Raw genomic sequence first — 26,164 nt, 5'->3', positions numbered from 1 at the left:
TTTTCCGCGGTACATGCAGTTCTTGCTCGTGGTGAGTGCAGCAAAATAGGCCGCGAATAAGAGGCTGCGATGTCTTCACACCACAAAACACGGGAGAAAACAACTGCCAAATGTCATTTCGACAGGCAGACGTTTACTGGTGTGCGATCACCTTGAGTCTCCGGTCGGCAGCGTGGGAAAGTTGTAAAAGTGAACTTTCATTTGAGCAGCCTGCAGCAGTAAATCATATTTCTGTGTTTACTGCATGTTCTGGCTATCACTGCACCTCCACTGGCAGTACAGCTGGCTCCAGTCAGCACGCAGCGATGTGGCTGTGGGCGGTGTGAATTCTTTCACTCTTCAGTCCAGAGACCTGGAGATTTTTCTGCAACTACTTTTTGGTCATAACAGCCGCTCTGTGCAGTCGATGACGAGAGCACCTCATCAATCAGTCTAAACTTGTATCGATCGCGCTTCTGTACTGTAGTTTACAAAAAACAGTGAGTGGAGAGACGGGCGACAACGTGCGAGAGTTTGAACTGGTTGACATTGCTATTGAATTCTGAGTGCAGAGTCAAGGTCCTGCTGGTGCCTCCCACAGGGTCAGATCAATCTGTATCTGTATTCAGACAGCTAATACACACACACACACACACACACACACACACACACACACACACACACACACACAAGGTTTCCCTTCGTTTTAGTGCAAAAAAGTACAAGTTCATCATGAAAATGTTCAAATTTGATCTCTTTACAAAACATTATGAATAACTTTCTTAAGAAGAAGTTGCAATTTCAACAATATTATCAGTTTATCATTTACACATGTGTGTTACAGCTTACAGATCAGTGTATCTACAAAGGCACAACACATTTAGTCACAGGTATCTGGACCCTCTGGCGGGCCGGTTTTGGCCCCCGGGCCGCATGTTTGACACCCCTGCGCTAGAGGAAATGTCCGGGATCATGACAATCTATCCAATTTCTTGTTAGATATTCAAGGCTGGACCAAAGTGGTGGCAAAGACAAAGCATTTACCAATATTATTGCCAAAATAAAAAAAACAATTGAGAATACAATTAAATCAGACATAATTCAGGAAATGTAATCACAGAGAGAAACAATCATTTCAGTGGTCGATTAGCCGCAACTATTAACTTTAACCCAAAACGTTGTACGGCTTAGCTTCCTTAATCCTCCAACAGGAAAAGGTTTGGTTACTTCACAGACAGGATATTAATTGTGAGGGTCTTATGCTCTCTGCTCGTCACACACATGGCATCTAAAATGTGTCTGTGGGAAAGCTTTTGGTCTTCATTTGCTTTACAGCCCTGAGCTTAGCATTTGACAAAGTGCCACCTCAGCAAAGGACGTGATTAATTCTAATAAGACTGGAAGATTTTTCTAAAGAATTTCCTGCATCGTGATTAAGTTACTTCAAAGGACATGTTTCCATTAGTAAGACCCAGGGTGACAACTGTTCACGCTGCACCTTTAATGTGTCTTTGTTACTTTGTGCCTATGTAACCTAAAGACATTAACAAATATAACTGAATGCATGCTCAGCTTTTTAGGCTATAAACTACTTAAACTCTGCTTTTTGTTTTGGTGATGGTAAAAATATTGCAGCAGCATCATCAGGGTCACATTCTGATGATATGATTGAGAACCGTATGGGACTCCATAACCTCATTTGTTTGATCTTTGTCAGCAGAACTAACAGTACTGAGGAGCGTGTGTCAAAGCAGAGCCCTCCCTCAATTCAGATTTAGTTCAGACTGAACTGTCTTTGGTCTCCATTGTTATATTCAGTGTTACAAACGGTCTCAGGGAATAATACAAGGGAGGAGTCCATGCAGGAGATTTACTTAAAAAACAAGCGCTAATTCGATATAGCTGCGACCACGTACGTGCACGTGTGTGTGTGTGTGTACGTGCATGCATTCACACACACAACCTCAGCTAAAAAAGAAGTCTCTGCTGAGTCCAAAGATGACTCCAACAAGAGTCTACGACAAATGGTTCACGAGTTTGGCCATCGTACGCGAAGTTAGCCGCCTTTTTGTTAGAGGCCACTCTTACTGCCAAACCCCCTTTTGGCCATTTGGCAGGAACACACACCTTCACACCCCAAACACTCCCGGAACGCCTCCAGAGTGCAGGATGTGTTTCTTTTATATCTGGAATGAATAACAGAGGAACTGGGTTGTATTAAAGCAGTGGTTCCCAAACTTTCTGTGGCCAAGGCACACCAAAGCTCAAGCCAAAACCTCGAAGCACACCTGTGTTCTTATCCGGGCAGAATGCCTCTCTCTAACACATCGTGTCACTGTTATCACTCGGTGCACATTTTATTAGCCTAGTCCCTTGTAAGAAGCTGTTCTCCTTCACACTAGCAGAGAGCCTGTGATGTGTCACACTCTAATATTTCCCACCATGCACAAATGGCTAAATGGCTTCGACAGATTTCCTTCTTGTTAATGATTGTTTTATTTATATTTAGGCCAAAGCATATAAGACCTATTGTTTCTATATTGTGAAATAAGTGTGGGATAAAGTGCAGTGTTTTCCTGCGCTGCTCCCCCCTCCCCCAAAGGAACCCTGCCCCCCCCCCCCCCCCCCCCCCCCCCCCCCCCCCCCCCCCCTTATATTCAAATTTAGTTTAGTTTTATATATTCACAACTCACTTTTCACATTGAACAGGTCTCTTTTATTAAATAAACTAAACACTTATGTCATTTATCTCATTTATGTGCACGTTTCAGTTGCTTTGTGTATTTACATCCTCTCCTCTGCCACACTGACAGCGTTACTCTATGGATGGCAGTATCGATCTGTCGGTCCGCCAGCCACTTGAGTCCAGACTGAGCCAGTGAACAACTATTCTACTCTACTTGCTCTTTTTTGGTTAACCATTAGAAAAGGTTGTGGCTAGTACCTGGAACTTCTTCTGGTACCTTTACATTACATCCAGAGAGATTTACAATAGGTGCAAACAGCCATGAACATACACAATGTACATGATCTACCTTAACTCTCCTGTGAACAGATTTGCTCATGTTCACAATGATTGTTGACCCGATAGTTTATGCTACAGGCTTCAGGGATACAGTCTTCTGCATGGGAAGACTTTCAGGGAATAAGTAGAAGCACAAGTTAGCATGTGTTGAGTTTCTTTACTTATATATATGTCGGTGCAACAGCTTAAAATGGCTAAGAGTACTTTTATAGAAGAACATCATTTTACTTAGTTTAGTGCATTAAGAAAAGGGAAAACGATTGCCAATTGATTATTTAGTGTTAATACTCTTATAGAATACACGCTGTAACACGTGGCATTAGCAGCTCGTGCATCATCTATGTTTCTCAGCCTCGGTGTCTGAATCAAACACAGACTTTTTTATAATTAATGTAATATGAAAGTACAAATATAAGCCAGACGGACTCTTTCTGTGTCCCCACACATGCAAAGACTCACTCCTTTCAAACCAATATTTACATCACAGCTGTATAATAGCAAACATTTGCTAATGACGTAGAATACATATTCAGCGACCAGCGTTATAAACAACCGGAGTCCCTTCCTCTAAGTTTCCCTTCAAGTGAATATTCATCAGGGAACCTTTCCACTTGAAGTTGCTATAGAAATCCCCTCCTTGTTAAGCGCAGTTGTACTCCTTCGATTAAATGATGGCATGAAAGAGTAATCAACTGCACCTTTGAATGTTAATGTTAAAGATGGGAGACAGCTTTGATATGCATGTTGTGATACAGCGCTTCTCCTGCAGATGTGAAACTGTGGACACAAGGCCTTGCTTATTAGAAGCTGCTGAGGATCCAAACTCAGCTTGCTGTCATTACATAAAGCCTTCTGCTATAATTTATCTTTCAGCACAGCGCCATGAAGTCAAAACGTTGTGATGTGCAAAGCCAACGAGTCCTGTCAAGTCTATTTCTATCCTACTATTGTCTAATTCATTCCTGCTATTTTACTGGTGAAGGTGTCGACCAGTCAGCCAACCACAGAGCCTGTCAAGCTGTCAGCGCTTATGAAAGCGACTCACAGCAATAAAATGTCAAACTACCAGTCTGTTAGCAGAGGAGGAGCAGAACAAAGCAAAGGTAATTACAATACAAGCAAACTTTATTTAGCTTTGCTAACAACATATATACAATTATATCTAACACCATATTAATAACATAATATGCTGTGTTGAAGCTGATTCCTACAGGATGTAATATTATATTATAATATATATATATTATATTAACTTATGACCTAATCTGCAGAGTACCAACATGAAGTGTAGTGGAATCACAAATGCTCTTTGTTAGTAAGGATAAAGAAAACAACGCTTGTATTCATGCACATAAGCACAAGGGTGCACACATCATACGTTGCATATTCTGACCTTTTTCTAACACTGGTGTGCAAAGTTATTACATAAAGCTCTTGAGTCACTCCCTTCTTGTGTTGTAGACTGTTGCCAAATCTAAAAAGTTCCTCCCAGCTCACTTTAGATGTTTTAAAATGTCGAGTCCTAACATAGCTGTCCAGTGTCCAGCTATTGGGCACCGGACGAAATGTTGTACGAATTATGTTAAATCAAATACACGGAGTATTGTAAAGGGATTAAACTCCCAGTAACACGATGACTTTGTTTCTTCCTCGGTCTGTGGCTTAATGCTTGATGTGCTTCAACGCTCTGCTAAGTGAGAGATAAACATGTTATGCAAGAACAGACATTTAGTTAGATATACATATGTGTTGATTATTAAAAGATTGGACATGCATAAATAGCCCTTTTATTCCCCCCTAGAGCAGCTCTCACATTTGCATCAGGGGCTGAGACGTCTTGCTGAGATACTCATGGCTCACTTTATTCAGCTGCCTCCTATGTGGAGCCTTCAGCGGGAAGTGAGTCACCCCCTCCTGATCCTGTGTCGAGCCCATGAGCCCAGTGCTTGATTAATTAGTGATCATTATCCCATCTCCGCTCTCCTCAGCGGGTGTTGTGCTTTTGTCCTCGCCTCTATTAGCACAGCTAGCTGCACTACCAGCCGCCTTTTGACGTGACTCTGGAACATGGGAATGTGTGTGTCGCCGAGGTCTGGCAGAGGCCGTCCGGTATTCTGATCGGGTGCTTTGGTGTTTTGGGGTTTCCTTCTTCCCCGTGTTATGAAGGCGAAGAAGGGAAGCAAACAAGGAAGGAAGGAAATGTTCGTTGGGTGACACAAGGGTGTCATTAGACGTCTTTCAGAGGGGTGTGAGCACCTGTGTTATTGTGCACCACTTATTCATGGAAACACACAACTAAACAAAGTTTAGAGGAACATTCATTCATCAGATGACATGCACCATGTTAGAGGGAACATTGCCTTCATTAGATACCTTCATAATGCAAAATGTTTTCAGCAGCAGATTCCTAATGAGTTAATGAAGCCACTAAATGCATCAGGAAAGAAAGTCAACCAAGGGTTATTGTTTGTGTGCTGATTGTAACTATAATGCACACTGATTGTTAATGTTATGTAATGTTATTAGGACTGATATTGGATGACACTGCTTTGGATAACTCTAGAACTCTTATTTTGAAATCTGGGGAATATAAATGTAAATGTAAAACCACAATCAGCATTTAAATGACTGGCTGACCTCATACTGTGGCTTCAAGAGACAGCACGCTCGTTGTTAGCAGAGCGTGAGCTAATTTAAATCTATTAAGAGCATAATCTGGAAACACATCAGAACATTAAATGCAATCCTGCCAAAAACCTGTAATGAAATGAGAGATTAAAGAGACTCTAGAACATGGCACCAAATGAAATATCGGAGACTAATTATTGCATCTTTCTTTAGTGGCACATGAAGAACATTTTTAATGGCTTAGATCTAAAAATATATATGTATATATATATATATATATATAAATACATTGTTAGTTTAAGCATCAGGGGATTTCTTCTCAGATCCAGATGGTCAATTAGAGACGCAAAGTGAGTGAATAATTTACAACTCATAATTAATATAACACATTGTGATCAACTCAAGGGATGACATGCCTGCAGACTCTTGAGAGGGAAAGTTTCACCTTCAGAGATCCATACAGGACGCAGCTGGCTTTTGATATGTGGAAACATAACTTGTAGCACTTCCCTTTCTGTGGAAAAGATGAGCTGTGCCTCTGATTTTGGAGCTCTCTCAGTCCAAAGAGGGACGCTCAATAACAGCATCAGTGAGGCCTAACAGCTGACCCTTCTCTTGACACCTACCCCGGCAACCACACAGCTTCTGATTACCTTTCATGTGTTGTGCTGCAGCCATCATACACGCCAATTACATCTGCTAATGGAGCAGCCACCTTTCAAACCTGCCCTTTCATCTACTTTGGAGTGAGTCAGCGGAGGTGAGAGAACAGCTGGAGTCAGGAGAGTGGCACTTGTTGCTTTATGCCAACAAGAAAGATAGACAAAAGAGAAAAAGCTAATATTAAACCAAATCTGTAGCATTAGAGGCTCTACTCATGCACAGCCACAGCTCAGTTCCTGGAAGCCAACGATTTCATTAAAGGCTAAATCAACTCTGAGATCACACGGGGCGGAAATCTGCTGCTGCTAATAAACGAGTTGTATTTGTGGCCACACCCCAATTTGTGATGTCACAGCTGGTGTTTCTCAGCTGTCGAAACCTGCGGCGGTCTCCCTGATAAGGTTGTGGCTACAAGTCCAACATGCATGGACGTTTAAGAGCACAGCCCAACAAGGCAGGATGCCATGGCAAGCATCGTACAGCTCATTATGAGTCCAAGCTGTCGTGGTGGTCTCTCCTGGCCACAGACGTGGTGGATAACATGCAACAAACTGCGAGGTGGTGCTGCCCACTCGTGTACATCGCTGTCTCATCATGCATCATTACTCCTGGGACCACGCCGCCTGCAGCCTGAGGAAACATTAAGTTCTAATAGAATCAAAATAACTCCATAGCTGTAATAACACAAGACATGCATCATCTTGATAATGTCAACTAAACTAACACTTACGCAATATCATATGTTTTATTGGGTAGATAACCTCATGAATGTTTACCGTAGATGTGATACCATTTATGGCCTTCTGCTCCCACATGTTTGTCCTTTGAGGATGAAAGAATGAATGAATGAATGAATGTTTTATTTGTCACATGGAGTGTTTACTACATACAGGGTGTGTCATCTACAATGATTACACAAACCTCAGGTGATTTATAAAGACATGTTAACATGATGTCAACACACAAATCTCTTTTTCTCCCACTTTGTACCGTGGTACTTTAGCAGCACTCACACACGTAATGACGCACAAGCATCATCAAAGTGTTCCCTTCATACCCAGCTCCTGCAGAGAACCGTCTGGGGGGTTAATATGCAGCAGAGGCAAGACCTCCTCATCCAGCAGAGACGGACGACAGGCAGGCAAAGAGTCCCTGACCCACTGAGGCTGCAGGATCTCTACGTGGGGGTGGTTGAAGCAGTGTAACTTGATGCAGTACATTTTTTCAACCATCATTTTTTTTACAATATAACCTGTAAGACAGCAACTGCACATATTACTATTCTCCTGGGGTTTCATTAAACTGTATTCTACTCTATCATCGGCCTCCAACAAACTCAGTGAACACAGTTTTGGATAATTGCCAAAAGACATAGTGCTTAAAGCCAAGTTGATATGAAGCTGCTCAGCTGCTGGCGGTTTCTGCAGACGGACTGGAACTAAGGATCATCTCTACAGCTGCAGCCATGCTCAAGAAAGCTGTGCTATCATATATGCACATACAGTATATAGATATATATATATAGCTTCTGCTTAAATCAGGGATCCTAAATTCTAAATTAGCCATCATGTCCGAGTGCTTTCTCTGACCAGGACCGTTGCGCATCTCTTTCCAATGATGCAAAGAAAACACAAAGGATAAATCAACACTGTCCTCTCACCCAACAGCGTCTCCTTGAATCCTATTAGCTGGTGTGAGTTACTCCAGCTATAAAACCCTGAGCATCAGCAGGCAACAGGACATCCTGCTGAGAGATATTGCAGGAATAACAGCTGTTGCTGATTTCTCTGTGCTCGCTCGATCATGTCCGATGGCACTAAAACTTTCAGAGGACTGTCACGGAGCAGAGTGGGGCCATTATACACTCTCTACACCACTCATATCTGAGGGAAAAAGGGTTGAGAGCATCAGTACAGCGCTCAGAGCCGCTGTACTGACAGGCCATGTCCAGACAAAAGTGAATCTATGTGCCTCCGAGCTCTCCTGTCAATGGGGCGTCTTTGACATCTCCAGCCAGCCGTGCTGCGCGGGAGAGCTTCTTCTATCATCTTATCGACTGGGAGCTGTCCTCTTACTGGAAAGAGCTAGAATGGAGAAAGAGCTAGAATGGATAGATATATATATGTATATGTATATATATATATATATATATATGTATATGTATATATATATATATATATATATATGTATATGTATATATATATGTATATATATATATATATATATATATATATATATATATATATATATATATATATATATATCACTCATTAGCTAATGAACAAGGTACCTGGACACTAGAACTGTTGACCTGATGGTGCTTGATGAAAGAGTATCACTTGAGTTCTTCAGGTTTGGATATAATAATGTATATTGTGTTAAAACTCCACAGGTTGTGAATGACGACATGTATTACATTTAATACACGACAAGGACAGAGACAAATGTTCCAATGTTCCCTTCAGAGTCATTTAATAAATACACTTTACAGCACATTAACATATATTCAACACACACACACACACACCTATTTGTCAGTGTAATGAACAGTAACTGCATGTGGACACTGTCTATCAATAGAATGCGTCTCTGCCACGTAACTGATAACCTGATATCGCATTGAGAAAAAGCATTTGCACGACTGTTACCCTTCTCCAGGAGAGAAAAGCACGACCTGTAAGCTGCAGCGACGTCATCGTTGGTTTACATTGCACTGCCTTGAGCTTTAACTGTAACCTGAGGAACTCTAATGAAGAGCAACAGATGTCTAATTATCCCTGAATCAACCAATAAGGGAGAAATAATCTAGTGTGCCGAGTTCCTGATTTCATTATCTCGGCACAAAGCTTTACAACTGCTCTCTATGTGAGCAGTCCATCTTCTCAGTGAGACGGTGACGCTGCAGTGCCACCACGTGGTCACGGTTGAACGATCAGTACGCTTACTCACACCGAGTGGGAGAAAGGTCTGCATGAGATCTATGAACACATGCTGTGACCATGTGGCCAACAATGAGGCTATTTATAGAGCGGGAGTCAGAGAAGCATGTCACAACAACTTCAGACTGACAGCTGATTAAAAGTATGTTCACTGTGAAGTGAGACTTAAAGTAACTGACGGAGAACCTCTGGGGTGTGTTGCAGCGGCAGACATTGATTGACGCACGGGATCTGAAGTTCAAAGTGATAATGGCACAATAAATACAGCATTAACTTTACATTAGGAGGTAACAGCTGTTGTGGTTTTGGGTGGAAACAAATATTAAGTGCAGAAGACTTTGTTACAAAGCAGCACCGAAGACCTCTCACGGGTTTAGTTAACCTCAGTTGCTTTTCTGTATCGTATCATCGCACGCATGCTGCATGAGCTCTTCCAAAGTGCTTTGATAAAATCCCTTTAAAGTGATTTAAGTCTTTGTTATCAAACATGTGTTTGCCCAAAAAAGAAAGATGGAGACAGTTGATGAAGCAGCAAACCTCAAAGGACTTCAGTGAATCGTGAGTCATGGTGCTTAACCCCCTCAGCTCATCATCATGTGCAGTTTGTAGCATTACTCGCAGTAACTTCAGACCGACATAACGTTCATGGAGAAATGCTTTCTCCTCTTCCCAACAATCTTTCATGGCTCTCTGGAGCAGCGACCAACAGGACGCGTCGGAATGTAACTGTACATGTGAAGCGAGCATGCTCAGAACAAACCCCGCCTGGATAAATACACTTAAAAAGAAAAAGTACGACTACTCTCCGACATGTTGGAGGAGCCTCTGCTTGGGGAGTTGGAACAGACAAAAGCGAGATGAAAATGTTTCCCGTCGCGGTGCAGTGTTGGCGTTTAGTCCAGGGGAACCTCTGACACGATGGGTAACATGAAGGATGTGGCGCGCTTAGATTCCTTCATCTTGTCCAGGCCGAAGAGGAGGTCCAGCTGGGTGACCGGACGCAGCCGCTCCTCGTCCACAGGTCTGGAGCAGAGGACACACGGGTCAGACACAGAGGATCTACATTCTATATGTAAAGCTACATTATTATTTACTCTGGTTCCTTGTGTTACTTTGAAACACCGTGCTGACGCTCGGTGCTCAGAGAGCTGAGAACTAAAGGTTAGAAGATTTCTTCTTTTAGCAACAGTGCTGCGAGAAGGTTTCAACAGTCGCTTAGCAACAGCCGCAGCACGGGTTACACAGATCAGATATTTAGCCTTTTATAAAGTACAACATGCTTTTACAATCAACCTGATGCCAATTTAACCACAGTACCAGACGAAGAGTGGCATATTAATTACTGACAGATCAAATATATTAATATGTCCCCGTGTAATAAAGTAATAAGAGAGTAACTAAACCTTTGGGGGGTCGACCCACACGCCAGTTCTGTCTGTGAGGCGGCGTCATTAGAATCTTTATTAGAAAATCACTTTTGCTTTGAATATCCCACTGAAAACTAAAAATAATGCTTAATTTATGGGAATATTGAGTCAAATGTGAAGTTTCAGAGTGCCAGTGTATACATGACACATATTGCTGTCAGCTTTCAAAAGCCCACGCCGCTCTGACCTCGACTGTTTCAACAGGTATTTAAACAAACACACGCCCAGTGGACTCGAGGGCCGGGGGATCTTGCGGGGGTTTGAATACGAGTCATACTTTTCCTCCTCCTGGCAGTCTTGCAGCTGCTGAGCGATCTGCCTCATCTGCTCCTTGCGGACGTAGTCCCGCACTCGGTACATGGCCGCATCGCGACAAAGCTCCCGGAGGTCGCTGCCAGAATAACCTTCAGTCTTCTCGGCAATCTCCTTCAGATTAATGGCGTTGCTCAGCTGAGAAGAAAAGCGGGACGGTAATGCGAGACAATTATATAGATTTAATGTGTTAGCGGTCACAGGTCTTTGGCTGTGTTCCAAGTCATCAGATTTGCTTTAATGTGATTGGACGGTGACAACACACAGGTGTGAAATGGTCTTTGAGAATGACGAGAGAGGGCAATGAAGAGAATCCTTTCTTCTTTCAAAAGCACATCTTACGTTTTCTCCTGCTAAAATCAACCTCAGGATGTCCTGTCTTTGTCTTGTGCTCTGCAGAGACAAAAGGACAACAGTTGTGCAAAACTATGAATCAAAAAAACAATGAACCCAACAATTAGCAGCTAATCCCGAGTGTGTAGACTTTCCAAATCATCAGATGCGTCTAAGTGCCATTTCAACGGCCTAAAAGCTGTAAATGTACCAATTTACTGTCGTCTCCTGCATCAACAGCTCACATGTATTTATATCTGACATTATAAGAGGCTGTTTGTTGTCCTGGATTAAAGATTCAGAACATGCTTTTTGTGTTTTGTCCACAGTAAGACACACAGTTCTCTTGAGTTACAGCTGCTTTACTTTACACGCGTTTTAATCACTAAACATGACGTGACAGTTATCATCTGTAAAAGCTGATTCTACTGATACATTAAATGTTAACGTACGAACATTTAAGCCATAAAACAAAGTGACAGTAAACATGATTCTTCCAAAATATTACAGACAGTATGAATTTATGTTTGGGTTTATATTAAATTAGATTTGGGTTCACGAGCTCAACCGGTTTGTATTTATTCTGAACCGACATTTGTCATTATGAGCAATAAATACGTACGAGAAACATTTACCATAATAAAACATGTCCAGTGTTCAAAAGACACCGTAATCATATTCTGGGCTATTAAATAATGAGTTCACCATCAGAATATCAAAACATATTAACGCAAATAATGCATAAATAATAGATTATTCTCTCAGCCGGACACAGTAATCCGTATAAAGACTGCAGGTGTTCGTTAGACAGTCACCAGGCTGCAGCTGCACCACTGATAATGCTGCACTGTGCACGTGTGCAGACTCAAACTCCATCTAAAGTCTCTACACATGTTAAAACCGACTGCATGCGACGAAAAGAGGAAAAGACGTCTCATTTCTCTAAAACCACATTTCCTCTCTCCTCGCGTCTCTCCATGCATCCCCCGGCGGGGGGGACTAAGACACCAATGAGGGAAATGTGGATGTAATTTAAGAGACTTGGGATGTACAACCCTTCATTACACGGATGACGCCGGTTTGTGCTGGTGAACGTGTTCGAGTCTTACTGGCAGGCCAACATGAAACGTGGCGGGCATCCTGCGCAGAATGGCTGGATCCACGTCCTGTGGCCTGTTTGTAGCTCCCATCACCATCACCTGCAATCGTAGGAACCACACGTTTTAATACATTATGCTGAAGAGACAAGAGAAGTCCTACCAGTGTGCCTTCATCTGGTACATTACAGAACAGGAACACGCTATGGTTGTGTTACCTGAGTGGTTGAGGAAGTGTCCAGGCCGTCCCACAGGCTCATGAACTGGGCCTTCATCATGGCTGTGGCCTCGTGGTCCAGGCTGGAGCGGTTCCTCAGAAAGGACTCTAACACACGAGGAACACAAAGAAATAAAGGATGAAGACAGCATTTACTTACTTTAACTCAAATATCAGCTTTATAAAATATGTTCTGCTTGAAAGAGTATCCAACACATGTAACTAAAAACACAAAGTAATCTCACCGATCTCATCAATGAAGACGATGCAGGGCTGGATTTTGACAGCCAATGAGAAGACAGCAGCAGTCAGCTTCTGTGATTCGCCGTACCACATGTCTGTCAGCGTGGAGGCCTGCAGGTTGATAAACTTGCAGCCTGAGGCTTTGGCTGTTGCCTTGGCGATCATAGTCTTCCCACATCCCGGAGGACCAAACAATAAAACACCTGCAAGGACCAAAAGTAAACAGGAATCAGGAACTGTGGCTTCTTTCAACCCCCCGTTGGGCTTGTAGTCAAAGTGAAATATATATATATATATATATATAAAATAATTCAAAATACATCCTGTTTCAGCAAAACAATAAAATGCAGATTTGTTAGTTTCAGATCATTTAAGGAAATTGTGACTCATATAAACTATTACCGGCAGCTGTGGGAAGATGTTCTGCCTAACTTCTCTCACACTCATACGAATGGAAATGTTGGCACAACTTGCTGCATACTTTTAAAAAAAGTTACAGGATATAAACAAAAGAAACTCGTCTGGATTCCCATAACAGCTAATCTTGGAGGAAGCCTGATCCTCAAGCTTTGTATAAAGCTCTGTGCCCAACACAATCTTGTCGGGCACTAATCTTGGCGGATCCTGTTTTGGCGCATAGTTCTAGTTGGCGGCTCAGTGGATTCAAACCTTTTTCCTTAAAAGGACCTCGATTGAGCAGCCGACCCCTGACCCCTGACCCCTGACTATATATATTCAATGCAAAGCAATAACAGTACAGAGATGTTACACTGTAGGAGGTTTGTGTGAAACATGAATATTACATTTTCCTCTTATTTTTGTTACTTCTATAACAATTCTCTGGGTGTGTTACGTTTGATTTATTTAACAATCAGACACACTTAACATGTGATCATGGTCCTGAGACACATGAAGGACACATGAAGTATTGCACAGAATGGCTAACACACAAACCAATGGGTTTTATAACAACTTCTGATATCTGCAGTTTCTCAACTTCATGGATTTTGACCTGATATTGATGCAATTAAACTCAAATTAGCAGCAGTCATGATATAAAGTGCGTACAGAAATTGTAACAGTGACTTTGTGATCATGTTTGGGTTAAAAGCCTGTTAACAGTGTTGCTCCTCTTACACATAGTGCCAGAGGCAGGATGATCCTGAACATACCGACCAACTGAAGAGACGTTATGGCTAAACAGTGTTTAAGTCCTTCGCTTGTCCTCAATTCAGCAGAACACATGTCACTAAAAATCAGACTTTAACCTCCCACTCTGGAAATAGGTAAGACATTTAGACGACCTCAGTGCAGGCTTGCGTCTGCTGACAGTATTAGCAGACCCAGGTTATTTAGTTATGGTGAGAAGAGGATATGTAATATAAGATTTTCACATTCTGTTCAATCATGAAACGTCTACAATTCTGTGACAGTTCACATCTTGTAATTTGTGTAAAAGATTGTGTTGGAAATGTGCACTGAAGTGAACTAATGTGTAAAACGATCTGCGTTTCTTAAACAGTTTCTCTAATGTGGATGAAAACCAGTTGAATTTACAGTTTATCAATACAAACGTGTGATAACTGAAGATTAAAACATGCCAGATATCAAAGTGTAGTTTCCAATCCCTCAGAACATCACTCACAATCACTGTAAGAAGCTCATCTTACTTTGTCCTATAATGTTAGCGTGTATATTATGTGTAAATGTTGAGCATTATAGTTTTGATTAGATACCTTTGGGCGGCTGAAAGAGTTTGGAGCCAGTTAAAAGGTGTCTTTTCTGAAAGGGCAGGATGACAGTGTCTTGCAGCTCATTGATAATCTCATCCAGACCAGCTATATCTCTCCAGGTCACCTGCAGGAAGGTAGAGTATGTTGAAGTGCAACGATAAAAAGGGTAAAAATGCTGCGACACTTGATAATCTCAATGTCATGGATGAGGATTAAAGCCGTTACCTTCATTGAATGTGGATCAACTAGATGAGATGCAATGTTCATCTCATAGTCTGTTAGTTTGACACCCTCAACACCAATCCTCTTCATCAGCTGTTCTGCCTGTAGAGAGGAGACACACACATCAGCTGAAGACACAGCAGGACGACAGATAGTGTGCAAAATGCTGCTTCATTCAATCCTTTAACTTCTTAAACATGTCTGCTACACTGACAGCAGAGAAGCTGCACAAATAGCTACATTCACCTTGAGTTTACATAATATAATTGCTTATGTTCTATATACCCTCTTCTTGGCTTGGCTTTTCTGCTTGGCAGTAGGGTCCATAGCGTCGACGACCCATTTGATGCCGTAGTAGGTCGCAGCACCAAAGATGGTCAACCTCAACAACATGCCCACCACTTCATTCCTGGACAAGGGCCGCAACAGGGCCTCTCTGGGAAGATCTTTAAGCAGCATCTCTGCTGGCTGATGTCAGTCCATTGGCTGGATAAAGATGTAGTGAACAGAGGAACGAGAATGAGAGAGACAGAAACAAATAATAGAGTTACAGTTACACTAAATGCAGGTCACCAGAACCAGAAATTACCATTAAGTTTGCAATTAATTCTGTCTGGTACAATCATAGCTATGCTCCAATCTGTGGTGTGAACCTAACCTAATACATTCCTGTATTTAAATGGGAATGTTGCAAGTGTAAATACAATTTTACCCTCACTAATTGCTCCTGGCTGACCATCATAATACATCATGAATGGTACAGGTTGAACAAAACTATAAAGTTTACATTTCATTTACATAACATACTGCTTGTTGGATGAGACCTATGCCGAATTGAAGAGTGGCTGGGGGTGATTACACATGGATCACTAAAAATGTTTTTTGAGGTATGAACCTAAAGATATGTGCAGTAGAGCATCAATTGTTTACATTTATTAATGAAGTTAGGCGTAAGATAGCAGTTCTCCCACCGAAAAGCTAACCCGTCTGCTTACAATATTTGCTACTGACGCTAATTGAGCAGGTCATTTACATAACAACACAAGGTCGCTATTTTACGACAACAGTTAGTATACATCCATAGTTTACTATCAAAGTACAAATCCTATTAATTCGCCAGTTAGCATCTCCAGGCAAGCTAAAGCTAACACAGCGGCGACTAGCAAGCACCAAACTGTCAATTTAGCATTGTGACACTTCGATATAAATCTAAGGGCTGAGTAAAACATTGTAACCACACTGTATGCTGTCACAACCAAATGTAACGTCCCTCGTAAGTTAAGAGACAAAATAATCCTACTTACTAACGACGGGAATCAAAATGCCACAACACTGGCATTAAAGGTGCACCACGTTTTGTAACTCGGGTAGGAACAAACATCTTAGTTCCGGGATTTGTTTGGATTCACATGGTAACGGAGCAGGCGTGTTTTATACAGTCAGCCACTGGATGGCAGAGCTTGCACACAGATAATATACATATCAGCACCATGGACAGCAGCTACATTACTACAGCAGGTATAAGTAGGTGAAAACAGATGCAGAAGCAGTTGGACTGGCTGATTACTGATGACAAAATGTCCATGTGGTACTACAGTTAACCTTTTCAGGGGCATTTTAAGTGTTAGAAATTAAGTGTTATATTTTGGAGGAATATAAACTATTTATTTATGTAATCATTAAAATGTGTTCATAACATAGGCTACTTATATAAAAAAAATATAGTATGTATCTTATGTATCTTGTATTTTAATTAAACATATGTCATATTTCTGCCCATCATGCCACAAAGTGGAAGACACAAAACAATATGTAATATAAGAGATGGCTGTGGATCTGTCGATTAGACTATGATTGGACACCAGACACCCAGGCATGTCCTGGGGTAGGCTACATGCAAATTTACCCAAGTCTGGTAGATATCTTGAATCTGAAGCCCTAATCTGTGTTTGTTTTCCACTCATTTCCACTGCTGTCTGATGCTGGATGATTTAGTCTTCTTAACAGCAGGCACACAGATAAGGCTGTAACAAATGGGCTTCTCCTACAAGAAATTTATCACACGTGGGCCAAAGGGGTTGTTAATTGTCACAGATTGTGTGCTAAATTTGAAAATGCTGCTACAGCTTGTTTCCAGACTAACGCTGCTGAGAAGAATCTAAAGTATAAAAGTATAAAAACATCTACTATAACTTCAGAATTTGCAACTTTTTACATCAGAGGATTTTATGAATTCACATGTTTCTTTTGATATTTTTCCAAGACTCACAGCTCTTGCATCAACCTGAATACTGCACCTCAAGCAAATATAAATAATTACAGTTTTCATTGTAAGTCCGTAGGAGAGGTAATACAATCTGGCCCAGTTTACCACACTTCTCTGTGAACATAATTAACACGATTGTGAACAATGTGCTGGAAATGGATTGTCTTCTCTATGTTTTTCTCTTTTTTTTTTGCTGTTCACTTGTGTTGGTTAAAAACCTCCAAATCCCTCAAATTAGTGTTAAAAAATCCATCCTGCTCAGTGCCAGTTTTAAGCGTCCACCGAAGTTAAGTCCACCCTTGTAGTGGAAAATAGCACGCAGGCTGCTATTGCGCACACCTTTGGCTGTGAAAATGCTTCATAAAAAGCTTTAATCCCCCTGTACTGCAGCAGTGAGTCCCATGAGATAGCAGCCTGACAGGGCCATTTTGATGGGTCTGGGCATGAAAGCGCAGGCTTGTGTATCTGCAAAGTGCAGCCGGGGCTTTCACAACGACTTGCTCCTCGCCCAAACAACCACTCTCAAGCGGGTGGGACCAAAAAAACACATTTAGCTCCCATGGCTGTCAACCTCTACCATGCCATAGCTGAAACACAGCTCTGTTCACAGCTTTCATGTGCCAAAGCTGCACTCTTTGGACAAAACAAGCTGGCAACTGATTCTAATCCCTGTAGATGTTAAACGCTCGTGCTGTTATTTCTTGTTGTACTGTATGTAACAGCCCGGTTCTAGTTTGCTATTGGACTTTTAAATATCTACCTTCAAACTGAAGGAGTTAAGACATGTTGGCCACACACTGCACTTAATTACCCTTTCAATCTCCCAGGAAGGGATTGAATCTCTTGCAGGATAAAGAATCACTTGGAAGTTGATTATGTATTTGCCTGTTACCCAGAGGAACCGGAAGGATTTATTTTCTTGAACACTGAGTGCTGGAACTGGACCGCTCACCTGAATATTTCCAGTGTTCTCGCTGGTCCATTCTGTAGTGGTTGAGTTTTCTCTTATGGAAGGAAGACATTTAATTGAAGATAAAAAAAACTATGGTCCCACTTTCTACTTAGGCTTTTAAAAGCCCTTTTCTACTTTTATTTAGCTAATGCGTTATAGATTAGTTAAAAGCCTTTAATAAGAACAACAAGGTTGTGCTGTTCTATAATGTAGTGCATTCAACCCTTACCCTCCTCTATCACTAGTGTGTCTGCTTCCAACAATCAGCTGCCAACTGTTCAGGGGTGTAATATAAATGATTCATGTCTATTATATTACAAATAAGCCTATCATTGTCATTTGGCATTGATAGAAAGACAGAGGGATGAGCAGACGATAGATGCATGAACGAAGCGATATCTGAGTGAGGCTCGATACCGCTCAACAAAGGGATTTCACATGGTGCTGAGGCTTCCTCGGGCGTACTGCACTCTTTGTTCCTTCTGCCAAGGTAACTCACACAAGTCGACAACCCATCGACATCGCCAGAGAAAGATGATTACAGCTGTAGTTCCAGACTGACAGCTTTCTTCAGTTTCCTCAACTGCACTGGCCCCACCACGGATACAGACACACTCACTACACGAGAGAAGACTGCTTAAAAAAAGACACATAATTAGTTTTCTCCTTCTCCTCCATCGCCTGAGACAGGTGAGAAGGCTATGCTTTCCAAATGGCACATCTATTCATGCATATAGATTAGGCAGATTCCAGACTTCTTGCGCTGAAGAGGAAGTGATTGGTGAATCAGTGAGGTGGAAATAAAGGTGCTCTGAAATATTTCACACCATCACAGCAGAAGATGCTTTTAGAAAAGTAACACTTTTTTCCTTTTGTTGTCGAGTAGGGTGTGACAGCAGGCTGACAGCTAGTCAGTAGTCAACATCTGTGAAGTCGACGACGGGATCCCTATCATCCATCGAAACGACGGATTATATCGTTCAACACAGTAACAGTTGTTTACAGTTGTGTGAAATCCAAACACAAAGTCACATTAGAGGCAGGTCAGGTTTCCACTGGTGTAGCAAGTTACTGTCATGGTGTACACGTTTAACAAACACCATGTAAGAGTTAAAGTCTGCAGTCCAGATTACGCTGGTCTGATTAAGTGATTTACGCAGATTAAGTGTTGTTACCTGTCATCCGTGGCAGGCTGCTGGTCCCGCTCATCCGCTATTAAAATGATGCGTTAGGCTCGTGTGTTTGCACTTCAGTTCAGAGTTGCTGCTCAAATCTTATGTTACAATCATTCAGAAAGAAAAGCTTTCCGCTCATGCAACATGTTCTTTTCTTTACATTTAATTAGCTCAGATTACACTTTATGTCGGGTTGACTGAGCAGCTTTGATGTCCTACTGTTGTTTTCTGATTAACCTGCGTCATAGACGTCAATCCTTCCTTTCTATGCATCATCACATTACCATAGTAAAGTGCTTCTTGCAACTATCATCATTAAATGCAACAGCAACAGTGACTTGACAGCTTGAGATGATTGATTCAGAAATAAAATCGGATGTTCACTCTTCAAAGTCTGATCTCTGCTCCTTGTTTTACCTCTGACTGACACATGTGATGAATTCATTGGAAATGACTCCAGTTCCGTTTCATAGTCTGACTTTAGATGCTGTTAAGAGATTAAATGCTTCTGTGTCAAAGAAGTATTTCAGACTGGTCAGTCTAATGGAGCTGGAATCCAATTTACCAAAAAAACCCAGCGTGGGAGGAGAGCATTAGATCACATTTATTGTTTGGTTGTAGACAATTTCTATAAAGTCGTAGCTCAGAATATTTTGTTGTTTTCAAGAGGAGGTAAAACTCCAGCAACACTTGTAGAGCGCACAACAACACGTTTCAGGTCGCTCATCATTATTGTTCTTATATATATGTACAGTATATGTCATATGGTTACGTCGACTCTTTAATCTCCACCTGGCATAAAGCTTTCTGAGCCAAGGAGATGAAATGGAAGCGAACAGCATCTACTCCTCAGGTAGATTCTAATAGGAAAAGCCCCAGGGGTGTCAGGTGGGGGGGAGGGTGCCTGTGTACACGTGAGAAAGACGGCAGCGGTACGTCTAAAAAGCGCGAAAATGGCACAGCTCCTCTGACAAGGAGGACGTTTAAGTTCAGAGCGTGTGAGACTTGTCCCGTCAAGTGAAAACAATTGGCCAGTTCCAGCCCCCATTCATCAAAGTGACAGCACTTGGCCACGTGGAAATGAATGAATAAATAAAGGAGAATGCATTCAGTGTGCAGATGAAGTGCAGCCTGCTGGGTAGACGCTGTCAGAGGACTGTCAGTATCTATACTATTCAGATCTTGTTGGCAAAATCTCATCCCCCATGACTGAAATGCTCATTGCATATGGTTCTCTCCTCTCCACCACACTATACATCACAAACTGCCGACAGTGGAATAACATTTTTGTTTTTTCAATCGCCCCTATCACCTCTCATCCACTTATAGTGTAGCCCCGGCTGTGCTGCTGTCATGGCTGGCCTGTGGCTGGCAAAAACAGGAGCAGTTGACCTCGGAGAACTCGAGCATATCAACATCCCTTTTCTTGACTTTGACAGTGAAACGAAGAATATTTGTATGCACCCCATGTGGATACAGAAACGTATGCTTCACCCCTCACTAGCCTGCTCTTGAGCTATGACCTGCCACAGATTCATTATTGATCATCGCTTTCTGTTGCTGCTGAGCTGCCTTGGTTATCTATACACATCCGTGCTGGCCTACAAGCCTCCTTCCACGTGCAATTCATAAGAAATAAGAACGTCTTTGAAAAAGAGGCAGTGTGTGCTGCTGAGGTTGTACTGGAGACACATTGGGGTCATCTCACTGGAGCCTTTGTCTCTTTAATCTGAAGTGAAGAAAGTCTCTGGGAATGCTCCCTGCGATCCATTAGTAATTATATTTCTATTTCAAAACACATTGTTTAAATAATATGTTGTTTTGCTTTCTTGCAGAGAGTGACATAAGACCATTAATACCAAATGCATGCTACATATGAAGCTAGAGCAGCAGGTGATTAGCTTAGCATAGCATGCAGCTTCCCAGCTCCTCTAAATATCATTTGTACAATCTGTACAAAAACCGAAGTGTAAAGTAAAAACTGCTGTTTTCCACTGTTTTCAGTCTTTAACGTAAGCTAGCTAACTCAGATGAGGTGACATTGTATCGATCTTGTCGTATAACTCTTGGCAAGAAAGAGTATTTCCCCGTATGCCAAACAATTCCTTTGAATAAAGACTTTAAGTTTGCATGAAACTCTATTTTGCTCTCGGCCTGAGAACATTTAATCTGTATCATTTGTCATTCAAAGCCACTTTAGATGCATCATTCAGTGCTAACTTCTTGTGGCATACCTTTGATCAATCCATCATCACATGAACAAAACAGAATTTAGCAGCGTAGGCAACTTCTTTTTTCTTTTGTGAGGATGGAAAGCTCTTATTTTCCTCGTGAGCCTGGCTCCCTCAGCTGTGGCGTATAGTTCTGAGACTGACACCTTTATCATAAATTACGTACAGGCAGCATGATGGCATCCAACTTTAGCCTGGGGTAATCACTGGGTGGTGCTCGGAGTGTGATGTTGCTTGGCTGCACAGCGAACCATATTGATTACCACTCATGTTTCTTTTGAATCAATCTCCATCACCCATTGGTCATTTTCTCCATTATAATTCATGCGAGAGGACAGATGATGGAGTCGGGCTGGCTGCAGGTGCTGCAGAGATTCCATCAGGAGATTTTGCATTGTCTCCATCACACCAGGATTGGCTAATGGAAGGAGGAACATCACTTTCAGTGCCTGCATCCTCCCCCATCCTCCTGGACCCCCTGGGGATCCAGAGACAACATTTACTTTGGCTGATTAAAACCCTGCCAAAAACACGTTGGGTTCAGACTAGAAGCCCTCAGTGACAGGTGATATATATTTTTGTCTATATATAGCAGGGGTCGGGAACCTTTTTGGGTGGGAGAGCAATAAAAGCCAAATATCTTTTTATGTATTTCCTTGAGAGCCATATATTTAATACATTTGAATGCAACTTTATGCGTGCATTTTTAAATATAACACGTCTCCGAGTACTAATATATCGGTATCAGTGTTGCATTGAACAGGTGCTCTTTTATTAAATAAACTAAACGCTTACGTTATTTATCTCATTAATGTGCACGTTTCAGTGTGTACTGCACGGGTGTCAAACTCAAGGCAATTATATCCAACCCGCGAGAAAATATCATATGTCTGTCATAACTGGCCCGCCGGTTTTGATAATTAAATCAATGCATGGCACAACCACAGGGAAATACATTTGAGGAAGAATCTAAATGTGTGAATGAAATGAAAGTTTTTGGAAAGCAAAGGGAAACACAGCACAGATCTCTGGGACGATGTGAGCGGGACTGTTTGTGCGACATAACGAAGCACCTCACTGTTAAACCTGCAGCTTCAGTGTGATCAGACATGTAGTGAGAGGCCGAGCTGCCTGTGGGAGACTCGGATGCAGAAGGAAACTTTGGTCACTACGTGTTTCCAAACACTGACAAACATCTCCCCCGCTGTGTTCCCGACAGCATTCTGCTGATCAACTGAGAGACTTTGCAGCTCAGATATTTTAATTGAACTGCTCAGCAATCCGTCTGCAGTTGACTTAAATATGTTCCATATCTTTTTGCACTTTATGTGTATACTGTTCAATAGTCCCAGTTTTTAATGTTGGCCCTCTCTGTGATTGAGTTTGACCCCCCCGGTCTACTGCTTGCTTTGTGCAGTTTCTCCTCTGCTGTTTGTGCCCTCTACGCACACATGTGCGAACACACCTTCACCTACAGCCAGAGACAGGCCGGAGGAAAGAGAGGGGAGAACTAAAAACAAATCCGCTGCTAAATGTTTTACTTTATAATGACACAGTATAATTATTTATTACTTGTTAATCATGTTAAAAAATGTCAGCTCAGAATTGTCTGCGAGCCATATCGCGTCATCGAAAGAGCCATAGGTTCCCGACCCCTGATATATATAAATAACCATACATTGGGTGTGTTACAGTGTACATGCATATGTGAAGTGAAAGAAGGATATCAGTTTGATGTTTCTGTCTGTAAATGAAATGCCTGGTGTTGATGCTTCACTCCTGAGGCACAGCTGGAATAATAAAACATTTCAATGTCCAAAAATAAATATCCTTCCATATTCCTTCATGAATGCTTTGACAGAAAATGAACTCAGAAGCCATATAATGCCCGCCCCCTCCAAACCCCTGCATGGGAGACATTGCTCACTATGACAGCGGCCACACATGGCATGTTTATCCTCCAACACAATCTTACTTCTGATTGTTCCACAATAAGCTGATAAGTTGTAGGATGGAGGCTCTGTGTGCAGCGGATCTCACTCAGCTGGTGTCAGCCAGATTTATTTTCCCTCCCAGCACTGGAGCTCGGTCAGCTCGGCTCAGCCCAAACCCCCCGGTGCTCTCGCCAATCTATCAAGTCCATCAGTGTTTCATGTAGCCTGGGGGACACTGCCTGGCAGCCCAAATGAGCTTCCTCTTCCTCATCCTCTTCCTCCCTTCCCCTCCTCTCACTGTCAGGCCACAGAGGCCTGCCGATGTTTGCTGGCTGTTAGATTTCAAGATGCTTTTTCACTGAAATGTTTGCTCCCCTCACATTTCCTCAGTGACAGTACCAGGTAAACTGAGTAAACTACAGCACTACCTGCATCTCAGCCTTTTTAAAAAAGGGGATTGAAATAGTAAAGAGGGGGCGTGAAGACATGTACCATATAACAAAAACGTTCCCGACTCCCCGCTTCAATTCCAGCCGTGCTTCTTTGTTGAATATTGTACCCGTCTCGCTTTCTCTCCCCGTGTTTCCTGTCTGTATCCGAACTCTCAACTATCCAAATAAGGAAAAATATCAAAAAGAGAAATAAAAACAGTTTACACTGTTGTGTTTATTGATCATTAGTAGAATATCTCTAAAGATACAAGGAGTAAGAAGAGGTTAGTGCTCACTCCAACCAAAAGTAACTAAAATAGTAAACAAACTTAATGAATGAGCAGGAAATATGTTGGTTATGTTCCATCATGTTGGTTTTCTGCTCACGAGGTGTAAGTTGAGGTTTGCTTTATATAATATCTCCATGAAGTATAACCAACAGGAGTTGTGCTTCAGTTTATAGGGCGGTAAAGGGCATTGCAGAGAGCTGTTATATACAAGTGCAGCTTCTCATGTCAAGACTGTTAATGCTAAAAAATATACGAGCTACATCTTAACATAACATGCTTTTTATTATTGACAGCATTACAATGTGCGGTACAATGTCAGGAGCCCACACATTCGCGGTGTCTCTCGCCTAGAAAGATATAAATCTTTAAAGTAGTAGTTGGTGCAGCATCGTTCCCCTGTGGAGAAGAGAAAGAAGAGAGCTCCAATTTCTGTGTGCTGTAAACCTCCAGGTGATTAGTTAGTTAAAACTTAGAAGATATACTCGCAGATATCTTCAACCACAGTTCTTTGTGGCGAGTGATCTTTGAAAGAAACTTGTGTGTCCTGGAGATGCCCTTTTTTGCAGAACGGATGAGTGACCCTGTCTTTAACAACTCTTCAAACGCTGGTGATCTCTGAAGGAACACATTTACACAGACTGATTAAGCTCTCTAAAGGTCACCACAGTGAAAAGTGCTTGTAATCCTGTATCTGGTCTAAAATCAGTGAGAAGTGGATTAGGACTATGTCAGTCTCTCTCTTTCATTTTCTTGTTGCTAAGTGACGGGGATGTGGTGTTTTTGAAGGAATGTGGACCTCTCACACTCTCATGCCAAACAACTCATACAGCTATATTTTGTGACCCTCCAAGGGCATTTAAAAAAAGAGTTCGCTGAGACTGGAGGGCTAAGGATTAAACTATTTTGTGTTGTGATTTAAATGCGAGCGCATGTTCTCTATGCCCTCAGTTTAAGTGAAGATAACAAGATTAATGCAGTTTGTTCACTTCCACAAACCCACAAGCTTCTCAATCCCTCAGGGCGCATCACTTCGAGATACATGACTAACGAGTTTGAAGTAGTTTAGCAGAATTTAGCTGAAAAGAAAAGAATGAATTGAACAGGAGGCCAGCTGAATGATTTCAAACACAAACAGATGCCAGTTGGGATCAGCACTAGAATTACAAGGATGCCCAAGGCCACATCTCTTCGCAGCGGTCTGGAGCACATCTTCAAATCAAAAGCACCAAGGATCTTATTAAACAATATTTCATTTTGAGTAAAATGTTATATAGATCATGAGATTTTTTGCCAGAATTTATGTGATGTTAATTATTAGTCTTGATAGTAGTGTAAATGTGCAGTTGCAACATTTATTGTGAAAAGCTACTGCATGAATTGGCTGTATGATTTCATCTGGTTTGAAATCCTTGCATTATTGTTCATGCTAACTGTATATATTTTTGCACTACTATGGAAAGCCATATTGTACTGTCAACACCTGAAGAACACAACATGTCGAAACGTCATGGACACTGGATATATCTGTAAAAACATGCTTTAAACCACTAAATGCTCACGTGTTCTGCTAAAACATGGACTATTGCAGAATTGCAAAGGAATGGTTTAACATTTTGAGAAAGATTTGCTTCTAAGATGAGAAGATTGAGACCACTCTCTGCTAAATATGAAGTCACAGCCAGCAGCCAGGAAGCTTAATTCTTTTATGAGCACAAAGATAAGAAACAGGGTGGAACAGCTCGCCTGGATCGACCCAACGTCGAAACCTCTGCCTACCAGCACCTCTACAGCACTAATCACCACACTGTGTCTTATTTATTTAATCCTTATAAAAGACTAAGTGTAAAAACAGCAGGATGTGGTCGTACACAGACTTGCTGGAACTCTTTTTTTAGTTGGGTGCAGTCACTTCCTGAAACCTGCACACAGCCAAGAAATTGTCCGGGAGTTACCTCCATGTAAAACCACATGTTGCAATTTTTAGACTTTATTTGTCTTTATTTATTATTGACATTTCGTTTCTTCACCTTTCGACAGCCAGGTTAGCTGTTGTCTCTCTTCTTCCAC

General features: G+C 41.7%; 1 protein-coding gene across 2 annotated transcripts; it reads right to left on the bottom strand.

The window, feature by feature from the left end:
* Nucleotides 1-8,738: 8,738 nt before the first annotated feature.
* On the bottom strand, nt 8,739-16,213 carry atad1a (ATPase family AAA domain containing 1a). Of its 2 annotated transcripts, XM_029440569.1 has the most exons (10): nt 16,123-16,213; nt 15,104-15,304; nt 14,822-14,920; nt 14,600-14,720; nt 12,866-13,066; nt 12,622-12,728; nt 12,416-12,505; nt 11,316-11,366; nt 10,939-11,111; nt 8,739-10,257 (listed from the first exon to the last, which is right to left on the bottom strand). In XM_029440569.1, exons 2-10 carry the CDS (start codon nt 15,275-15,277, stop codon nt 10,128-10,130), a joined length of 1,146 nt encoding a protein of 381 aa, XP_029296429.1. In that variant the 5' UTR covers nt 15,278-15,304; nt 16,123-16,213; the 3' UTR covers nt 8,739-10,127. The 2 variants fall into 2 exon arrangements, with proteins under 2 accessions (XP_029296429.1, XP_029296430.1); XM_029440570.1 differs by lacking the exon at nt 11,316-11,366.
* Between the last annotated feature and the right edge of the window lie 9,951 nt (nt 16,214-26,164).

Source organism: Cottoperca gobio, chromosome 9, assembly GCF_900634415.1.
Source record: "Cottoperca gobio chromosome 9, fCotGob3.1, whole genome shotgun sequence".
NCBI classification, from domain to species: Eukaryota; Metazoa; Chordata; class Actinopteri; order Perciformes; family Bovichtidae; genus Cottoperca; species Cottoperca gobio.
This window is presented reverse-complemented; position numbering and strand designations above follow the sequence as displayed.